This window comes from Micrasema longulum, unplaced genomic scaffold (assembly GCF_059751315.1).
Source record: "Micrasema longulum isolate JH-2025_06_02 unplaced genomic scaffold, ASM5975131v1 h1tg001547l, whole genome shotgun sequence".
NCBI classification, from domain to species: Eukaryota; Metazoa; Arthropoda; class Insecta; order Trichoptera; family Brachycentridae; genus Micrasema; species Micrasema longulum.
This window is the reverse complement of record NW_028278730.1, coordinates 82,014-105,456: the sequence shown is the minus strand read 5'-3', so window position 1 is coordinate 105,456 and position 23,443 is coordinate 82,014. Positions and strand designations below refer to the sequence as shown.

The window sequence follows — 23,443 nt, the reverse complement described above, 5'->3', positions numbered from 1 at the left end:
AAAGGTATGAACATATCGCCCGTTTACTTACATAGTTAGTTACCGAGCGCGGAACGTAGTATGCTAGTCTAGCGTGGGAGGCATTCCATACCTGCCGCATTTTCTCTGCTCCTGGTATCTTCCAAATGCTAAATACTCACTTATCCCGGTGCGGGAAGCCGACGCTATGCTGCGTGTGACGTCAGAGCGAGTTCCCAAGATGATCGGCGAAAACATGTTCACATGGGGTATTTTTAGAGCCTTCGGGTTGTAAAATTTTCGGCATTAATGTGCAAAAAGTATGAGCATAAAAAAATATCCGTATTGCTGAACGCTAGAACAAGTATTATATTGCAGACATATCTAATTATGTACATATCCAACGTTATTTTTATTGCCAATCATTTTATGTGCAAGTGAATGTCACTTGTACCTATATTATTTTCTATAAATGAATATAAAATACGCACAGGTTTTAAACTACAGCACGGCTGGGTTGCGATTACAATTGGAAGTTAAGTACGTCATTCCTTCGCCATGACGGTATAGTTGAACTACCGACATTTAATCTTCAAGTTTTGAGGTAGGTACATTGCTATGTACCGAGGGTTCTAATACACCACGGTACACATATCTACGCATCAAAAGTGACAATAGTTTTTGTTCCACTGAGCAATTTTTGTTTTAATAACAATTTTTAAAAATGTTTAATCGTTGGAGGGGGCAAATTTTTGTATAAAAAGGCCTTTTATACGAAAGAAAAATAAATAAATTTTGAAAGCCAAATTCACTGTCAGTTTTGAAACCACACGGCTAGATGCAGAGATAATGTGGCTAGATGCTGACATACTAACATGTAGCAGGATCTAGCCGTGACAATATTGCCATTTATGTTGATTATATTTTTTAATTAGAAATATTCGATAAGTAAACTATACCGTCTCAGAAACTGTCAAATGTCGTATAAAAAATAATGTTTTTGTTTTCATGGTATTTAAAAAAATATATTTGTTTCTTAAATATTTTGTTCATTGTTATTTAAAATTTTAATAGTTTTGAAGTGGGAACTATTTTAAATTTCAATTAAGTAAGGAACGCAGGGTAAAGTTTCGGCGTCACTCATTGGTTGAATTCTATCATATGACGTCAGAGACGATAAGTTTCGGTTTGTACCGCTGAAGATATTGTTTGTGATTGCTCCCTGACAACCTTACCTTAATGTAACAAAAGATCGAAATACGCTGCATTTGGTTTACCAATTCAGTTCCCTATGCACGACGAAAAGTACGAAAAAGGAATGATGCTGATGATGCTGATGATGTAGGTGTATTCTAAAATGACGTACTAAGTATGGGTTTGTATGTGGCTGTAGTTAAAGTGATGACCTTATCGATAGGTCCTCGTGCATTTTTCACGGACCTACCAATTTTTTTCGAAAACTGAACTTGTAAACCAAGAAGGTTACACATTCAGTGGGTTAATTGGTTCAGCCGGATAAATCTCACCCACACGATAAAGGTTTCAGCTCTTCTACTTCACAAAAGTCAACATATGAAAGAGTTGAGGAAAAGTGGATGTTTAAACATAGGCAAAATGTTGAATGTTACACAGTGTGTAAAGTGGCCACTTAAACCAGCCAATGACGGGTCGTATGCCACGTAAATGCCTAGACTTTCATATTCCCCCATCAATTTTTTCCCCTCTCTGTTCCAACAAATTTGGATTCTATTTATATTTTTATTCATTTAAAAAAAAAGAAATATTTGCGTTCTTATTATTTACCCAAATATTTAGATTTAAAGGCGATTTTCAAGGAGTTGTAAATATAAAAATTTATTTCAACAGAGAGGGAAAACATTTTTGAGAAGGGAATATGGAAGTCTTGGAATTTACAGGGCTTATAACCTGTCATTGGCTGGTTTAAGGGGCTACTTTACACACCCTGTAAATGCCTAGACTTTTTTATTCCCGTCTCAAAAATGTTTTCCCTCTCTGTTGAAATAAATTTGAATATGAATAACTCCCTGGGGAGGAAATCCAGCCAATCTGCAAGCATTTCGACATACTCAAACATTGTTGAATTAACTACCTGATAAAAGAAGAAGTATAAAAATTGGAAAATTGTTTTCAGGCGTTGCCTAGTAGGTGATTTGGTTCAGCCGGATGAATCTCACTCATGTATTAAAGGTTTCAGCTCTTTTACAACACAAAAGTTAACAGATAGAAGAGTTGAGGAAATGTGGATGTTTAAACATGAGCAGAATGGTGAATGTTACACAGTGTGTAAAGTGGCCACTTAAACCAGTGACCGATCATATGCCCTGTAAATGCCTAGACTTCCATATTCCCTTCTCAGAAATGTTTTTCCTCTCTGTTGATTTAAATTTGAATATGAATAACTCCCTAGGGAGGAAATCCAGCCAGTCTGCAAGCATTTGGACATACTCAAACATTGCTGAGTTGTAAATAACTCACTACTAGAAAATTGAAATGAAGTTGGGGCAGAGTAGAGTTCGAACCTCGGACCTCTGATCTATGAGGCAGCAACACTAGCCACGAGACCACAACTCAATTTACTTACTGTGTTTTAAAAGATCGCAACCATATTTTTTTACCACTTCATTTTTTACCGCTTCAATCAATAGCAATCATTTTAAAATTTAATAATTAATATTTTGGATATATAGAAAATATTTTGAGCAATTTGTTGTGTTCTCCTGACGAGATTAATATCGATATGATATATTTTGCAAAAAAAAATTTGCTCTTAGGTACATATTAATAAAATATAAATAAAAAAGTACTTTTTAAATAAAAATATGCATAAATATGCATCCTTAGTGTATTTAAGTACAGGTATCATAACATGTAAATTTTTTATTTTTTAATAAAATCACATGGAAATGAATATTTAAACAATAAAACTGTAATCTGCCCGGTTTATAATTGGGTATGCACCTTTGTAAGCTGGACAATTTAATTCAAGCAAAAAAGTAAAAATAATAATGATACGTATTTAAGTTTGTTCCACTTTTATTAATTTTATTTGTGACACTAGAGACTAATTGTAAAAAAAAAACATATTAATGTTTTGAGTTTGAAATTTAATAACCAAGAAATTAAATTTTTAGAAAATAGTTTAAAATATCGGCTGAATTAAACATAAAAACTAATAAAGACTTTAAAAAGTTTTGATTGGTCACTGGCAAAAATTATAAATTTAAATGCAGCAAAACTAAATACGCATTTTTATTATTTTATAATTTTAATGAAGTCCCATCAATAAAATTTAATTTAATCGGGTTGTGGTCCCGTGGCTAGTGTCTCGGACTCACAGACCAGAGGTCCGTGGTTCGAATCCCACTCTACCCCTACTTGATTCCGTTTTCTAATAGTGAGTTATTTACAACTCGTTGAAAATGGCCCTCAAAATTAAATATTTGGGTAAATCATAAGAACGCAAATATTTATTTTTAACAAAAAAAAAATGTGAATTGATAAATTCAATGTTTTAGTAATAATATAAACAAATAAATGTATAGTCTTACACAATCATTCCGAGCACTTTAATAAAATTCTGATTTGACGTTAAATAAAACATTAGGGCATACCTAATTTTTTTTTGTATGTAGAGTAAAAAGGTGGTTTATATTTAAAAATAACTTTGTTTTTAGAAATAAAGTTTTCTATTTTTATTTGTTGGGGTATAGTATTCGCTTATATATGTGTAAGTAAATAAAGAAATGAAAATTAATATTTTTTACAATACGGATTTATGAAAAATCTTGTATTTCTAATACCTTAAGAGTTCCAGTAGTTTTACCATTCATAGAGCAGTTTGCGTAGGGTAGTTCCCTCCCTAATGAAAACCTATTCACAAAATGGCCCCCAGTCTCGATTAAGCATAAGAGTGGACGGGATTTAAGTGAATTTCTCATACATAACGTAATGTGAATGAAAATGTCGGATATTTAATTCAAAACGAGCGGGGAAAAATTTCTCTATTTTAAATACACATCTTGTTTTGATTTACCTACTGCAATTCGATCCATTTCAATGCTTTGTTTAAAAACTTAAAACAACTATCGGTAGAATTACTCCTTCTTCATTTAGATCTGTCGATCTGTTTTGGCAAAAAGTTACTTCTCTTGAGACGTCGAGATCAAACTGTCTCTTCATCTTTTAGACTGTCTGCTGCAGTGTTTTCCAGCCTTCTTTATGTAATGCCCCACCGTAGTCTTTTCAAAAGTCAGATGCTCCACCGGCATCTTTTTAACATACATCTCAGTAAACAGCAGGTTAATTTTCAAATCATATTGTAATATGTTTGTAAACATATAAACCCCTAATGAAATTTAATAAAACCTTTTTTTATACATATATTATAACTGAAATGATTACAAAACACAAATTGAAAATTCAATTAAGTAGAATAAAATAAAAATGAAAACAATAATAAAACACGAGTGACAATTGAAATTGAGTACAAACACACACATATCTTGACGCTTAATTCATGATTAAATTCAGTTACGATTGCTACAAAGAAATTTGATGTCCGGATCTAACTTAGTTAATTTCAGTCTTAGGTCTTCTCATTGATTGATTGATTTGGTGTTTATTTTGTAGAACTCCATATTTAAACTTATAATTAGAAATCAAACACTGATTTGAGTCTACTGAACACTTTATTTTATTTTTACAAATATAAACATATAAAAATAAAAACTTCGTGACAATTGTTTCGCCTTATTAGGGCATTTTCAAACGAATGTGAAGATTATTTGGATTGAATGTCCTTATATAGTTATATAATTCAAGGTACTTAAGTAGAAAATAAAAATAATCTCATGAACTATAGCATGTACATTAATCATAATTGAGGGAAAAACCAATGGTTCAGGGTGAGGCTAAGTGTTTAATAGGTAATGGGGAATTTAGGTATTTATATTTGAATTTCGGGGAAAATATAACAAAGTAAGTATTTATTGATATACAAGTATGTATTGTGAGATAATTAATGAAACTTTATAGTTTTGTAAATTTAGATAATTGTTGTCGAAAAAATATCAATAATATTATAACATGTTGCTGTTCATTTTAATTTTAAAATATGAATCATGTTAATAGATGAATCATGTTACAATTGCATTTATATATTTTGATAAGAAATTCTTAAAATTAGAAATATTGTACAATAATACATTTGTGTTTATATAAATTTCCTCATAATATTTCAATCATATTTTAAAATTAAAATGAACAGCAACCTGTTATAATATTATTGATATTTTTTCGACAACAATTATCTAAATTTACAAAACTATAAAGTTTCATTAATTATCTCACAATACATACGTGTATGTCAATAAATACTTACTTTGTTCTATTTTCCCCGAAATTCAAATATAAATACCTAAATTCCCCATAACCTATTAAACACTTAGCCTCACCCTTAACCATTGGTTTTTCCATCAATTATGATTAATGTACATGCTATAGTTTATGAGATTATTTTTATTTTCTACTTAAGTACCTTGAATTATATAACTATATAAGGACATTCAATCCAAATAATCTTCACATTCGTTTGAAAATGCCCTAATAAGGCGAAACAATTGTCACGAAGTTTTTATTTGTATATGTTTAGATTTGTAAAAATAAAATAAAGTGTTCAGTAGACTCAAATCAGTGTTTGATTTCTAATTATAAGTTTAGGTCTTCTCTATACCTCTATTAGTTATACCCAATTAATTTCGTTTTTTAATGAGTAAATCGCTTATGGTGCTAAAACTACATTCCACCAAATAAGATGAGGGAAAGGGTAATAATATATTAGGATATTTTGTGTTAGTTTCTTCGCAAATCCATGCCATTATTCCTACATCCTGCACAGTTTCTGTGTTTTCAGATATTTTTTGAAATTGTAACGGTTTTCATTCTATTTTAAGTACAATTTGGCGTATATTTCAAATTTGTACATCTCAGGCATTTTTTTGTATGACCGATGAGTATTCCCCTTAATTTGTGGAATGCCGACGTATCTCATCTCTGCAGCGTGGTGCCCCACCTCTGAGAAGTTGTGCCCCGCTGGTGGAAACACTGGTCTACTGGGAAGACGATGACTAGATTAATTACTATTTTGATGAATATTAAAAAACTTTGATACAAGGGACAATTTATTAAACCCATGGTTGGTGAAGTGAACTAACTTACATTTCAAAGGTGAAGTACATTTCTGTAATCAGTATAATCAAAAAATCTTATTTCCTGGTTCATTACATACAAAACATCCACGTTTATTAATCAAAACAGTCTAGTAAAAAAAATAGGCAAAAAGCTCACAGAGTTTTGAATAGAAACGTTTGACATTTTATCAGTTTGACCACTTCACCGGGAATAAGCTTAATTGTACCTTATAATTTAAAAGGAAGTTGGTGACAGATAGTGTAATAATAAAATCGTGACCGACCACAATCCACCCTAGGGACCTTGATCTGTGACCGACTCACGGTTAAAGGTCTGAGGTTTGTACCACATTCTGTTTCCCTCCTTTTTCTAAAAGCGAGTTATTTACAGTTCGTTGGAAAGCCCCAAAATTGAAATGTTTGCAAAGAACGCAAATTTTACTTTAAGAAAAAGAGCCACTTATAAAACAGAAATCCTTTTCTGACATTTCCTTTATTTTTCCAATGAATCCTTTCAGTTTAAAGGATCACCTGCCTCCTATACGTACGTTACCTAAATGGCTAGATTCGGAAATTAAGGTCTGCAGTAATGATTACAATAAAAAAAACATGTATGTAGTGAAAGAAATATTTATTTGTTTAACATTTAAATGTCCTTAAAGGAATCTATTAATTCTATTCATGTAAAAATCACTAACTGGTTAACTGAATTACAATAGCGCAACGTGCATAATGATTCTAAATTTTTTGTTTTAATGACTGCTTATAAAAGTTGGTAATTAATTACATTGTTTAATAACATATGAAACATGTTAATTAAATTTTGAAGACTACAGTCTTCCTAAGAATAGGTTATCTTACTGAGGTACTTATTTTTTCTCATAATTTACATTCCCTTGTAATTGTAATTTTGAATGAATAAATAAAAAATAATAAAAAAATCATAAAAAAAACATTCAGCTTTTATTTATTTATTTATATTTTTACATTAATTGTATTCTTTTTTTTATACAGAATAATGTTCCCTCACTGGGGTGGGGTGTCCCGTGCCGAGAGAAACATTTTACAAAATGTGAAACACGCCTAAGATTAGCTATTTAACAAAGTTGACATAATAATAACAATAAAAAAAACGTAATTAATCTAATTAACCTAATTATCATTAACATAATAAAAAACTAAAATAATCATAAAAAACTTAACCAATTTATATAGACCAATAGAACAAATTTCATCAACAGTACACACATTTTACCTATTTGGCTTGATCCACTCATCGATTCATGCGCAACCCACCTCCACTATCCATTTCTTAATAGCAATTTTATATTGTGAGAACTTACTAATTGTCCTTATGGATAATATAAGTAGATTGTACACTTTAACCGAGTGGTAGGCCAATCCTCTTTGACCGAGGGTTGTATTTATTTTTTATTTTTTTGCTGCATCAGGGTGGAGTATCTAGTAACTCTTGTATTTGTAACGGAAGGTAGAGAATAATGTTTACGTGCGTATAGTAACAAAGCTTTTACATAAAGTTGTTTTATAGATTTTACATAAAGATTTTAAAATATACCGAGGGAGCTAGTTCTGATTAAGATAATTTTTATGAAAGCTTAATAATTAGAAAACCTGGAATGTACTCGTATCAATCTATTTTTTAAAAAATAAAATAGAAAAAATTTGAATAACATCTTTTATACAAGCTTTTAATGTGAAAAAGATTCATATCTTTCCGAATTTCTGAAAAACAAGATTTTACATTGAAATAAGCGGACATATAATGAACAATATTTTGAGTTTGTGCAAATTTTTGTAGACAAGAACTGGATTCAACTCCCTGGGGAGCTGTTTGCATGTGCATGGGTCGTTCCTGATTGTGTCGCTATAAACTGTGTCTCTGTCCCTAATCAATTAATGAACAATGTTGTTAGTAAATAAATATATAAATATAATTATTCCTTCTCAAAAATTAAAAATATAAATACATAATTGAAATAAAATCATTTACTTGTATGCAACGGAATAAAAAGTGGAGTAAGTATAACTTAATTATGTGTAATACATAGATGAATAAAATAAATTTGCTTTTCGAAATAAATAGTATAGAAAACAAAAAATATTTAAACTCAAAATAAAGAATTCTGTATTTTTCTGAAATCAAAAATTGTACCTACCTATGGTTAAGAATATATTGAAAAATAAACAAATATCTGAGTAGATAAATATTTGATTTAACTCTGTGTGTCAACAGAGATAAAGATCCTTAAAAAGAAGCATAAAGGATTTTTAGGGATTATGATCTGTCATTGTTTTAAACAAAGGCAAAAATGCGAATGTTTCACATTGAGTGATATTCACAGGTGTCTTGTGAAATCTTAGTCGTCCATGTTTACTTAATAAAAAGGTTCTACATACACCTATTTTGAAATTCATTTATTTGTATTTAATTTCAATTTTTGAGATGTGAGTCAGAACTCTATTGGTCCGAAGTCCTGTTTTGAGTTGGGATGAATAATAAATTTAGCACAAAAAATATTGCGTAAAATAAGAAACACAACTTATAATAAATCATAACACATCAATATAAAAAGACCAAAGAATGACAAAGACTTGATTTGCATGAAACAAAGTAAAATATTTAAAAAAGCGTAAAGGAATTTCCTACTCAAATTCCTCCCACCAAGGAAAATCCAGTCCCGAATCGCTTTATTGAAAATTTTAAATAAAAAAAATACAATTTAAGTATGTCTAAATGTTTGTAGACAGGCTAGATTTTCTCCCTAGGTAGTTAATATACATAATTAATATCTAAATATGTTGCAACTATCTAAGGGAAACTAAAACGTTTTTTAGAAGGGAATATGCGTGTCTATTTATTTACAGGGCCAATAACCTTTTTTGTTTTTTGTGAAATCACAAAAGAAAAAAAAGTCAATAGACGGAAAAATTTAGAAAATGTAGATATTCAAAAATAGGTGGAATGGTGAATGTTACACAGTGTGTAAAATGGCCACTTAAACCATCCAATGACATATCATAAACCCTGTAAATGCCTAGACTTCCATATTACCTTCTCAAAAATGATTTATTAGACCATAATTTTGTCTTCTTAAATCATTATGAAACATTAAGCTCTAAAAAAGCAAAAAGACTTCCGAAAAATACCAAAAATAAAAGGATTTTATTTTTATAAATATTTTAAACCATTTCCTAAGAGTTGAATTTTCTGGTCAATTAATAAACTAAATAAAATATTAAACTCATGCTCAATACCAGTAAAATATTTAATGATAGAGCAATTACTTACTAACGTAAAATTCTAAAACTCGTCTCACACTTCATGATTTCATATTAGTTATTCAGTTAGTGATTTTTCAAAAAACGTATATTTTAAAATGCACATCTTATGACTAAAAAAATAAATAAATAATACAATTCCAACTACCAAAAGAAGCTACTTTATTTTTTTTACTGGCTACTACAAAAAATGATTTTATAATTATTAATCAGTTCGTGTAGTTTCTAACATCAAAATTGGTGTCTTGAATGAATTACTTTAATAAATTTTTCATTAATTTCAAGCCTTATCTAAAAAAATATTATGTTAATTTATTATACATTTTTTATGATCACGAACAATTAATCTGTTTTTTTTTATGGAAAAAAAAAAATTTGATGCAATAATGATCGGTGATACCCGTTCAGATAAATGTTTTGATATGCTTTAAAAGCTTTTAATTATAAAAAATCATAGATGTTTGAAATAATGTTGAAAATATTTTTTTTTATCTATTGTGAGTTTCAACAATTTAGTAATACATTAAAAATGTGCAAATACTTGCAAACATGTACTAGATTTTACAACTTAAGGAGTTCATCAAGATCGATTGGTATTTAAAAAAGATGGAGAACTTTTCATAGAAGGATATATGGAAATCCAGATCCTTATTGGACTTCTAATAATATTTCAAAGCGTCTAGTTGGTAAAATAATTCGGCCAAATCTCACATGTTTTAATCATCTAAGCTCTGTCTGCACCCGATGGTGCATAGGGCACTGTACTGTTTCACTAAATGCAGCGTAAATTGATCATCTGTTACATGAAGTTAAGGTGATCAGGCTTACGCTCCAGGTGCCGGTCCAGGAACATGAGATTTTTAAATATTTCATGTCAACCTCAGAAATCGAACCTTGAACCTAAAGCATTATAGGCAAACGCCCCGACCACTGTACTACAAGGTAGACTTATTTCCACTCGGTTTCCCTTTTTGGGATTTTTACCCCAGAGTAGTTTTACCACTCGTCAAGGATTCTGGTTCTAATGCATACATATAACTACATATATCATTAATTATTATTTTAAAAAATATATTTTAAAAACCTTAATTCGCCTGAACATATTCATAAATTTGTCAATATTATTCACTCTCCGCACCTAATGATCAATAAGGCGTTGCATTAGTACACCAATCGCAGTGTATCTTGATCATTTTTGTTACATGAACGTAAGATGATCAGCCTTACGCCTCAGATACTATGAAATATTTTAGTGTAAAAACACATTTTTTAAATAAATATTTCACGCCAACCATGTCGGTAATCGAACCCGAGACCTCTTGTATGGTAGACAAACGCGCTGACCACTTCACTACGAGGCTGACAAATATAACATTTTTGTTAACCGTTTTAAAATTCTAGGGTCTTTATTTCAATTACGCAAAAATGGACAAATGGAGTAATTGAAAATTTATAAATGTTCAAATATAGGTAGAATGTTTATTGTTACGCACTTCTAAAAGTGACTTAAACCAGCCACACCATAAGTCCTCTTAATGCTTAGATTTTCATATTTCTTCTCAAAAAAAAGTTGACGATCCCGCTGTAACACAAGACAAGTTATAACAAATAATTAATAGATATAATTAATTGAATAATTTTAATTGTACTATTTATATTTAAAGTTAAATTGGTTTTTTTATATCATAAGAGTTGTAGCTTAATAATATATATAAAGTAGTTAACACATTATTTTATCTACATTTTTTACTATTTGCTAATGTTTGCTCGTGAGTTGTCTTCATGATTTCTCGTTTTGTCTTGTTTCGATATAGATGTAGACTCTGTGCTTATCCAGAACACATCAGCAGATTTCTGAAAGCAATAAAATCAGTTTAATTTAACATAATACAACAGAGACGGAGAGCATTTTAGAGAAGGAAATGTTACGAAAGAAGTTACACCTATTAAAAATAAAAAGCAATTTATAATTAATATTTCATTTACATTTCTTCGCTTTAGTGCGATTTTGTTCAATAGACCATTTTTAATGAAATTGAAGTAAGCATGCAGGAGTTTTGAGAAAGCCTTTATTTATAAAATTTAAATAAAAAATAAATATTAAAAAAATAAAATAAGAGATTTTTTAACGAAAACTGTTTTATGTTGTGGTAATTATTTACGTGTAATTCGTAAAAAAACTTAAAAGCTCTTTTTCTGGAGATTTGTGTTTTGGTCTTTTGGAAGAAAAAAATTAACTGAAGCGACGATTTGCGACGCGTATAATTTCAAAGTGGAAGTAGATAAACGAAAATTCAGACAATGACAGAACGTCTTGGTATAACCTTAATTGACGAGAAAATCCTAAGGTTTTATGTAAAATAAAATATAAAAAAAACAATTTATAGTTGCAAAATCCAAAGTTATCCCTTAGTTAAGTACATAGTTGTAGTACATACAGTTGATAAAACTAAGGTATTTCAAAGTAAATAAAAATATTATGTTTTTTTAAATGAATTTGTAACATGAGGAACGAAATATACAAAGTCTGAAAAAAAACAATGTTTCAAAATTGTCTCATCGTAAAGTTATTAAAAATTAAGCAATTGAAAATATTTTTTTATTTAAGTTAAAATATATATTTATATTAGATATAGTTTTTGCCTCAGCAATATCTATATTTTTCTTTTTAAAAGTATTTTTTATTTATCATAAAGATTTAACAATTTTTGTTTTAACAAAATATACTGAATATTTTTTTAAAATAAAATAAAATATTTTTCCTTTTAGTTATCCATAAAAAAAAATGTAAAAAAAACATCATCAAACATCTCCTCAACATTTTTGACACGGTTACTTATGCTGATGATGCTGCCAGGACAACGATAATAAAGTACCTAGATATATTTAGATAAAAATATGTAAATTAATTCTTATGATGTCGCTCTAGTCTACACACGGAACAAAAATTGATATATCTTTATATTTTTTTAAAACAAGGAAGTGGTATTTTTTGTAATCTTCAAATGCACTTTTTACCCCGAATTTGGAAAGTAAACTTTGTACGACAATACAAAATTTTATTAAAAAAATATTTATCCTTGATATGCGAAAAATGAATGTGACGCCAATACAGTAATAAATCTGTATAAGAGAGAGAATGAAGATACTTCTCTTGAGAATGAAGACAGAGATTCTGTGCTGTGGCCAGTGTTTGTGTGGAAGAGATTCAGTCGGTTATTTGCAGTGATCGGGGGTGCACCCTTGTAAGATGACCGGTGTATTTATGATTTTGAATTTATTTTGGTAAAACAGGGCTTAATTATATAATCATATAACAGTATATCTCTTTGTTTTTTTTTTAAAGTCTAAAGTAAAGAATATTCCGTTTTTTGCTTATAGTAACACGATGTTGCATCACTGGGCTTAAAGGGTTTTTTATCACAGCCTTTTAGGAGTTCATGGATTATGTTTATAAATATAAGTTAGTTTAGTTTATGTATGTATTGTACTCGTCATACCAAAAGTAAATAAAATTTTAATTAAAAAAAAACACGTTAACATTTTTATCATCATCAACAATCAACGTAACGTTTCTTTTATTTTGCTTGGCACTTAGGAACTTTACCCATAAAATTATTAATGGGAAAAGTAATGATATTTGACCCAAGTCGTAAAATGATCTGCTATTTATTGTTTAATTACTTGGACACCATACAAACAATTCAAGAAACATCTCATACACCATTTTGTATTTTATCTTGAGGTATTTATTATGATTTATTCTTGGATATTTATTTATGTATTTTTAGAACAATAATAAATTACGATGATACCAAAAAGTTAATAACCCTGTGAGCCAAGTGAACCCTGTTTTTACATGAACATCTATTAACAAATCTTTTGGTTCTTCCTCGAATTGAAAATTTTTGTTCTCGGCAATATTTTTCGTTATAACTTTCAAGTGTATATATAGTTTAGAATTTTTAATAATTAGTATATAGTTAAATGATTATTCGATATACGTTAATATAAGAAAATTCATACATAATAATGATTTCACTATTTTAAGACCAAATAAAAAATTAAAAAAAGAAAATACATAACTTTACACATCAACAGTGTCAGAAGATTTTTTTTTTAATGTATGTAGTTTTAACGCCCTCCCAGAAATTTTATCATCTCTAAAGAAATGTTTAAAGATATTTTGAAAGAAAACTAAAATAATATTTCAATCGATTTTTTTATTTTTTTAAATAATAAAATACGCAGTTGATATATCATATACGGTATGAGTATGTTTGAGAATGTTAATGAAAAATAAATATTTTTTTAAAAAAGTAATGATCTCCCGCTTAAAACAGTTTCATCACTGTATAGAGAAGCTTGTGTACATAATATGTTAGATAAATGCAAGAAATATTTGTTGTGTTCAATGTTTTTTTGTTGTACACCACATATTTGAATATTTTTTGTCTTTGAGTATCATGTAAGTAATTATGTTTTGTATGTTCAATACGTAGCACAATCTACGAACTCATACATGATTGTGTTTCTGGTTTGCATGTAATGTAATGAATTTTGATATCACGACTGCTGATCGTGTAACTCTTTTCCTTTTTCCTTAAAAGCTCTTATTCATTTTCCTTCTTCTTTTGTGTCTGAATCTTTAATAAATACGATTTGATTCGTTAAAAAAGATGACAGTAGTGGGGATGACATAACATCTTAAGAACTAATATAAACTTTTAAAAATATTACAATTTTTTTATCAAAATTTCTCAATAACATATTTTTTCAAATTAATTTTAAATATTTCAATTTTGTCTATTTCCTTAATTTCTTTTGGTAACTCATTGTACAGCTTCAATCCCTTGTACAATGAGTTTTGAGATTATTTTTTTCTCCGCATTGGTAATCTTATCTTTTTATATGTATGACATTGTTGGTTAAATTTTATTTTTTAAAAAATAAAATATTTGCGTTCTTATGATTTACGCAAATATTTAATTTTGAGGGCCATTTTCAACGAGTTGTAAATAACTCGGACTATTAGAAAATGGAATCGAGTCGGGGTAGAGTAGGATTTGAACCATGGACCTTTGGTCCGTGAGTCCAAGACACTAGCTACAGGAGCACAACCAGAGTTATTATTGTTTTTATTTTATTCATCCCCTTAATCATTTTATCTATAAAAATTACTACATTATGTTTAATTTGTTGCTTTACTGTGAGCAATGCAATTTCTTTGTGCATTATTTCTACATTAGAATAGATATTTCTTTTGAGTATAATCCTGATTGCCTTATTTTGAAGAATTCGTTTATTTTAATTTCTCCTTCATTACATAAAAAAAATGGAAGAACTGCAATTTATGTGTGGACATATCATTGTTTTATATTTAAGAAAACTGCTTTTTAAATCTATTACATTTCGTAATCTTCCCATAAATGAAGTTTTTTTTGTTTTTGTTACATATTGAGTATGTTTTTGAAATTTAAATATCTATCCATGTAGACCTCGAAATACTTTATTTCATCCACATAATTTGTATTCAAATTATCAATATTGATATTGTAACCCTGGGTGTTCTTGTTATGTTTTAAATGTCTTAATATCAAGTATTGTAATTATGTAATGATGTTATTATGTTTAATAAGATATGTTTCAAAATTGTATAAAATGTCTCCCTCGGCACGGGACACCCTACAAATAAAAAAAAGTAAATAAATATTTTTTTACAAAAAAAAAAAAAAAATAACAATTCAAAATACAACTTTGTGCTCATTATAGAACGTATTAAACTCAAAAATTAAGTTTTGATAATTCTTACCTTTTCTTCTCTTCGGGTGTAGATCTTCAAAACTGAACCAGATCCATTTTTGGAACATTCCATTGGCATAACGTTGTTTTCTTCTGTCAATTCTGTATAAATCACAGATGGATTTGAAACAAATGTATCATCTTTTAATACAGTATTGTTTTTGATTTTGACGAAAAAATGAGCATTTGAGTTTTTAGTACAGAACGCATTTCTTTCATCTGGTTCGAAGTTTTTATTTGGAGAATTCATTTCTCTGCTGTCTTCGGTTTTTACTTCTTCATTTTCTTCATAGGAAGAGCAGCTTCCATCTATTTTGCACTGACGAAGTTTCTCTAGGCTAGTAGCTGGACCGGTTTCTTCTTGGTGTGTTGGAGAATTGATTTCAAAGTATGTTTTAAGCTTCTCAATTTCTTCCTTATACTCTTCATCAAGTCCAAATCTTCTGAACTGATCTGTTTGACTGACAACAGAGTCATATGCCGGTGGAGGTCCAGGAGTCAGAGGTCTCCTGTAGGGTGGAAGGGATGTTTCGTAATACTGAAAAAGAAAGAAAAAATATACTTAGTTTTGGTGGTTTTTGTAGCGATTTTTACCTTATACAAAATTATGTATTTTTTCATGATTTATGTTATTCTGGTTAACAATGTTTTGAGTTTGTCCAAATTTTTGTAGACAAGGACTTCCTGGGGAGCTGATAACATAAACATATTACAACAGAGATGAAGAACATTTCAGAAAATGTAATATAGAAGTCTAGGCATCTACAGGGCTTATGACCTTGTACACACTTGTGTAAAGTGGCCACTTAAACCAGCCAATGACAGGTCATAAGCCCTGTAGATGCCTAGACTTCTATATTACCTTTTCTTAAATGTTCTTCATCTCTGTTGTAATATGTTAATTATTCTGATTAGTTTATTGTTAATTCAGTTAGTTAATAAAAACAAATTAAAATTATTGGTAAGTTATCCAAATTTAAATTAAAATGGATTCAATTTTAGATTTATTTTATATACAAGTGGTTGAAAATGTCCTATGAAATCAAAACGTTCATAATTCAAACATTAATTGAAAAGTCTTTTGTTAAAATATTCAACCTGTGTTCCTGCGAATGAAGAATAAAGTTATGAGTGTGAAATAGAACTTGAACCCTAGATCATTGTTTTCAACTCAATTTCATTTCAAATTCAGATTTATTTTACTTTACCAAAATAACATTACAAATAATATAAAATATTTAAACCGTAATGTTGAGACAACATATGAAACCATGAACCTTCGATCAGAGGTTTGATATTATTGAGGTATATTCTCTCCAATAGCAAGAGTATTTGGGTCATAAACATAATTTAATTGATGTGAAAGATGTCGATTTCCAAAGCGATTAATGTTCATCTGCCTGACTACTATTCCAATTGGCATAACAACACGCACATTGGTTTTGGAAGCTGGAAGGTAAAACGGTATGTGCTGACGTTGTCGTAAATCACCACCAGGAACATAAAAATTGATTGTCTCTAAAATAACTGATGATCAATGAACACTATCAGGTAAAAATCTGGTAAAAGAATATCAAGTGGGGATAAGTCTGCCTCTTGGCGCACCTGCCTATCATGGTTAAGGTGTTTGTTTTGAATCCGCGCAGTGTCAACGTTAATTTGACTCTTTTTACGGATGTGGGAAGACCGGCAGCTGGCGGGTGTAGAGAAGCCAAGTAGATCGCGACGCCGACGCCGACGGTGGGATGCTTCTCTGCTCAATATCTGCACAGTACCTATGTTTATTGTATTACTTATATATATATATTATTTATTCAAAGAAAGCAACAGCCATTGTAACAACAACAAAAAACAATATTTGCAAATAAATCAAAATTATACTTCAATTTTAGTTTTCTATAATAAGAATGCAAAAAAAAGCGTACCGCGAAAAGCCTCTCTGTGCAATTCCTCTTGTATACAAATAAAATATAACAATATGAATGGAAAAGAAGATAAAAGTGTAAAAAAATTTTTTTTGTTGACTCAGTCTTAAAAAAATCCTTTCGTCAGTGGATGTATACGGAGTAACCCCAGATCAACCTTTCTTCATTTCTTCTTTTAAACGAGAGAAAACGTATATAATGTCGCGGGTGTACTAGCAAAAAACTTTAATTCTCAAATCCCTGTTTTGAGAATTAAAGCTTTTAAGTTTTGTTTCAATTTTACTATTTTATATCTTAATTAAATAAAGTAAGATGTTAAGTGCTCATTTAAGAACATGTTTTGAATTTTTCCGTTTATTAATTTTATATTTAGTAAATATTAAGTTATTTAAAGCTTTTAGCCCGAATAAATACCCTGTGTATGACTTAACCTTAAATTATTTTTTTAAACTACAGATATGTATATGAAATTTAATATGGCTTAGTGTATTTTGCCAGTTTGTAGAGCATCAAAAACTTTACAAAACTGCATCATTAAGTCAAATCCGCATATTTTCAAGTTGACGTTTTTTGCCAGTATACCCACGATATAATATAATATGAAAATATACAAAAAATACGACTATTATGATTTTTTGTTATTATTATTATTATTATTGTTTTTACTGTTTATTTATATATCTATGTGTAAATATGTGCATTCATTTCTGTGTGTGTATGTAAGCAGATATATTATATATACCAAATAATGTATCTAGAATATAATTCTATCACTTATTAATTTTAGAAGCCCAGTAATGCAGACCAGAAACCAATCTCTATTTTAAATTTCTAAATGTTGCACTAAATTGTTCCAAAATTCATTTGCAAGTATAACCTGCAATACGTGTAATCAGAAATTAAATCAAATTGATATTAATAACATATATTTAACTTCCTTTAAAAATGAAATTTCCAAATATAATTCTAGTGATGATTTTGCGCCTTGAATCCGCAGCCTATATTATGCAGGTTATGTGCAGTTCTGTATGTAGGCACATAACAAATGTACACTGCATGGTCAGCTATAGTTGTATTATATATTATAATGTGCAACTGTGTGACCAATATTCAAAAGTAGATATATTTTTAATAATATGTATTACATTTACATTTTTAGTAATATTAGTTATTTTATGTTATGTATAATTTTTATGTGACAAATGACATTTACAACAACAATATTTTGTGGAAGCCTCTAATTTGACTTTATGATATGTATTTATAATATAATTGTATCTTATAAATTTAAAAATGTCTGTTGGCTTTCCAATGAAATAAAAAAAAATATATTAAAATATCTAAAAATAATGTAAACGAATTCCTCGACATGGGCTATGCCCAGTGGGGTGTTAATATAGAAAAGAAAGTGGCGTTGTATTTTTTTGCCTATGGCGCGGGGTTTTTTTTTTTTTTTTGTTTACCTAATTTCACTTTTTATGTCACTGTAATTGAATAATTCTCAAAACCGTGAAATCAGTCGATTATTTTATTTTTATTTCTGCAAGCAACATACGAACGTGCGAACAATGAAAACTGTATTTTTCAACCATAAACGTTCAAAATACACTCGTAATAAATTGCCAACAAATGTATTTACTTTTTTGCCGCGAATTTAAATTAAAAACGTTACGGTGAATTCTTTCCCATTCGTTTTGCAACTCGAACAATGTGAAATTGATATACGAAAGCGCCGTTGTACAACAACATGTGTGTAAAGTGTGTCTACAGATCAGTTACGGAGTCATTGCAGTGTTTGGTAAAATAATTGGGGGCGCGGGTTAGATTTCAGCGGTTTTACGAATTTCAGTTGTTTCAGTCGTAGACATTTTGACGCGCGGACTTGATTGAAAAATGAAACCCATGAACAAAACATTATTTTTAAAGGAAAAATTATATATCAGGCATTTAAAAATTCAACAATATTTATAGTTCGTTCAAATGTTTGACGACAATACTGGAGTTCACTTTTTGGGAAGTTATAAATATTGACATATTACAACAGAAATGAAGAATATTCATGTTGGAAATATTTTTTGTACCCAAATTAGATCAGTTGAGTCTACAGCATCTGTGGTTACAACAAGATAATACCACGTCACTTACGGCTCATGCAACGATGCAAAATTTAGGAGAAACTTTTCTCGATGTAAATCGACTGGCTCCCATGATTATTTGATTTGACCACACCCGATGTTTTTCTATAATCTAGCAAACCAAAGACAATTCTGATGCTTAAGAATAACACCCAAAAAGAAATTGCCAAAATAATACCAAAAGTTAGTGTTTAGTATAAAACAGCATTTATTAATATTATTCCTGGCCGATTACCTTTCTTTCTCATTTTCCCCTTGACCCATTCTCATGGTACTTATCTTACATCAAGATATAAGAAATAAAAAATACAAAATTTGTATTTGAAACAAAACAAAAAAACATTTTGAAACATTACACTAAAGATTCATAATTTTTTTTGGATTCGTCACACGTCGTTCTAAAAGTAATCATAAATCATTAAATAATTCACAGTGAATTTCATCACCCAGTGCCCAAAATTAAAAACATCTTCATCGTATCAAAAGTAGGTCCATTTCCGAGCTCCTTTCCTATCTTAAAATATTTCCAACCTTTTACAAAATTTAACGAAATTCGTTTTTCGCTACAGTCCGCTTTTCGTTAACAGTCAGCATAAATGTAATAAAACATATGCTTTAGAGAGATAGCATTTAAGCCACGAAAAAAAGCAGCCACATGATTGACATCATATTTCAAACGAATTGTTAAAAGCCATTGAATCAATTCTTCTTGCGGTGCCTTATTAGGTTCCCCCGACGTTAGCGATCACTACAGCGAAAGAATCTCGGTCCTACGCTACTCCGAGGCCTCCAGCGAGATGTGACTCACTACGACCCTACTGACGGTCCGAATCAATTAGTAAAATTTAAATAATGAAATTACGTTTCACTGAAAAGTTATTTTAAAAAAAAACGTCAGTCTGGAACATAAAATGCCTTCTGCATATCCATAGAATTTTATGTACAAGTTTATTGAGTTGAGACAGGAAAGTTATACTAAGGGGATGTAATGTTAAAATCGGAGAGGTCGGATAGAAACTGGAGATAAAAATCATTTATGGGGCATCCTAAAAGGATATTTGCACATGGCAGAATCCCGCACATTGATTCTGAACAGGTAAGAACCATTGCAACAGTGCTTTTCCGCATATAGAGTGCATGCTCTTTTTTAGTCATGTCCACCCGTCGGGATGTCGTGGGATATAGTCATGCGACACTCGGGGGATGAGTTTTAATGGTCGCGCGTCATTAGGGCTCGGGCGGCGCTGAAAGGGTTCCCAGCCGCGGATTGTGTTGAGACAGGACATGGCAATTAAAACAATTTCATTTGACTTTAGGAGCGAACAGCGTGCCACATGTGTTGTTGGTACACGACGTATCATTATACTCTAGCCATAATATTTCATTTTGAAGGAACCGATGCTACGCGACGCGACGTCCAATGAATGATACAAAAAAACGAGATTTTTTATCGCTTTCAGAAACAATATATTTTTGATTTGAATAAACAAAATTTATTTCTCAATAAAATATATTTATCATCTGAACGAAATTGGCGAGTTAAAATAATACATTTAAAAAAAGGGTTTTTTTCATTTTAAATTGGTTACTTTTTTATTTATTCATTTGAGTGATCCGTTTGAGTAAAGGTATGTATATTGTGACAATTTCTGAATTTTTTTTTATGCCGCGGTTACCCGCAAAACTTAAAAAAAAAAAAATATAAATAAATTTCAGAAATGGTAAATATATTTTTTAATTCAATACAAATCTACTTTTATACATCTAGTAAATGTTATAACTGTAACTCTCCAAAAAAAGAGACTACCTCTTGTGCTTGGAGAGTGACTTACACTGTTTTAGTTGTTTATTCATTAGAGTTTATAGAATTTTGAATATACGAACGAGTACATGAAAAAAAAACATAGGATATATGAAGAAAAACAGAAAATAATAATACATTCATACTATTTAAAATTTAATTCAGTTTTTAAACTTGTTCGAAAATTTTCTTTAGATTTACTTTGAATTTATTTATTGATGTATTCTTTTTAATAGTTTTTAGTTCGTTGGGGAGATTATTGTAATTTTTAACACCTTTGAAGACAAAGCTATTTTGACCATGACTTGTGTGGAATTTAGGGATTTCAAATTATTTTGGTATCTGAGTGACTTATTCATCTCAATTTTTTTATTTTATTTATACATTTGTGTAATGGAATTTATTTTATAAATAGTGTCTAGAAACTCAAACAATGTTTTTTTTTCGACAAGGTGGTCACGACCTGATGCAAAATGAAATCTCAAGAAAATTAGAATTAGCTTTAGAGCTATAACGTATATTATATTTTCCCGTTATATTATAAATACTCTGACCGCATGACACAGTGTATGTGATTTTGACAATTGATATTTTAAGAGAACAGAAATACATAATAGTTTGTATGATTAGAAATACTTTTTGATAGGTCATTAAAAAAAAACCTTTAGGAATTCTACGTATTTATTTATTTATTTTGTTCATTAACGCCCAAAAGGCATTTACAAAAAATAAAAATGAAATACATGCTAACATACTAAATAATAAACAGAATATACAGAAAAAAAAAGTGAAATTAGTTAAAAAGGATATGATAAAAAATATTACAAGTTAAAAAGAAAACAGTAATAACAAAGGTACGCAAGAAAAAACAGTAAGCATATAAACAAAAAATGCAAAGATATAAGCTTATGAAATAAATTCTGTAAGGCAAACAATAAATAAAGTGGTACGGTAAGCAAGAAAGACATTTTTAAGTTAAATTAATAAACAAGCAAGCATATATTATCACGAAAAAATAAGAAATAAGAAATAAGAAATAAAAATATGTATCTATGAAATGCGTATTTGCCAATACTACAGTGCAATTTGATATAATTGTAAAAAAATAAAAAACAAGTATAAGGTAATAAAAATAAACAAGTAAGTATTTTTTTTAATTTATGAAATTGAATTGTCAATAATAGTTTGACGAGCAGCTACAAATAAACTTGATATTGTGGACTTATAAGAAGGTAAAGAATTGGACAGAATGTCTGCAGCCGTTCCATAAGTGTTATCTAACCTATGCAGTCTCGGTATCAATGAATTGTTTTGTTGGTTGGAATAAGTACTGGAGCAATGAAACAATAAAGTACTCCTAGTGTTGACAGCAGGTACTCTAAAATTAATCGATTCAAGTATTTTTGGTGCGTCAAAAAGAGAGTTTACAATTTTATGCAGTACAATGAGATAATTAATAGTTCTTCTTTCAGAAAGTGTTGTTAGGTTAAGCAGTGTTAATAAATAGTCATAATTCACATTTTGTATTGGAATGTTTAGTTTGTAGTTTATATATCATAGAAATTTATGTTGAATGTTTTCTATATTATAAACATGAACATTATAGCATTATGCCTGATGTATGAAATTAAGTATTGATATCGGGTAGATAATTGCCTAGATTTTCACATTTGAAGCCCTACGTTGGGCGCCATTGTTATTTGAAGGGGTGTAATAGACATACAATTATACAAATAATACAAAATATTTTTTGGACACCATTATTTTGATTAACAAATTACAACAGGGATGGAGAATAACTTAAATAAGGGAATATGGAAGCCTAGGCATTTAAAGCGATTATGACCTGTCATTGAGTGGTTTAAGTGGCCACTTTACACACTGTGTTAAATTTACCATTTTGCCTATGTTTGAACATGCATATTTCTTCAATCCTTCCACTTGTTGATTTTAGAGAGCTGAAACCTTTATTGTTGTGAAGAGATTCATCTGGCTGAATTATTTCACATACTTCTAGGCAACGCCTGAAAACAATTTTCTTTATTTATTTTGATTTTAAAAGCTTTTTTTAATTGTATACGTATACATTATCTAAATCATCCATAAATAATGTTTCAGGATTACAAGATAAAATAAAAGGGGAGTCTTCGTAGCAAACTTCTGCTTGGCCTTATACATAAGTCATTAGTTCGGACAAATGTTTGGTCCATCATTAATTATAAATTTATATGTGTAATAAATTAAAACAGACAATCTGGAAGCAAAAGGGTCCACATATACATAATGTAGGAATTTCGTCAAACATATAATGAT

At 29.5% G+C, this 23,443-nt stretch overlaps 1 protein-coding gene across 1 annotated transcript in view; it reads right to left on the bottom strand.

Annotated features, from left to right (window-relative positions):
• Positions 1–11,216: 11,216 nt before the first annotated feature.
• LOC148274951 (uncharacterized) overlaps positions 11,217–23,443 on the bottom strand; it is an 85,298-nt gene continuing 73,071 nt past the window's right edge. The window contains exons 3-4 of the mRNA XM_088236385.1: positions 15,280–15,807; positions 11,217–11,321 (exon numbers count right to left, since the gene is read on the bottom strand). Of these exons, the coding sequence (XP_088092511.1) occupies positions 11,217–11,321; positions 15,280–15,807 (633 nt within the window). The remainder of the gene's footprint in view (positions 11,322–15,279; positions 15,808–23,443) is intronic.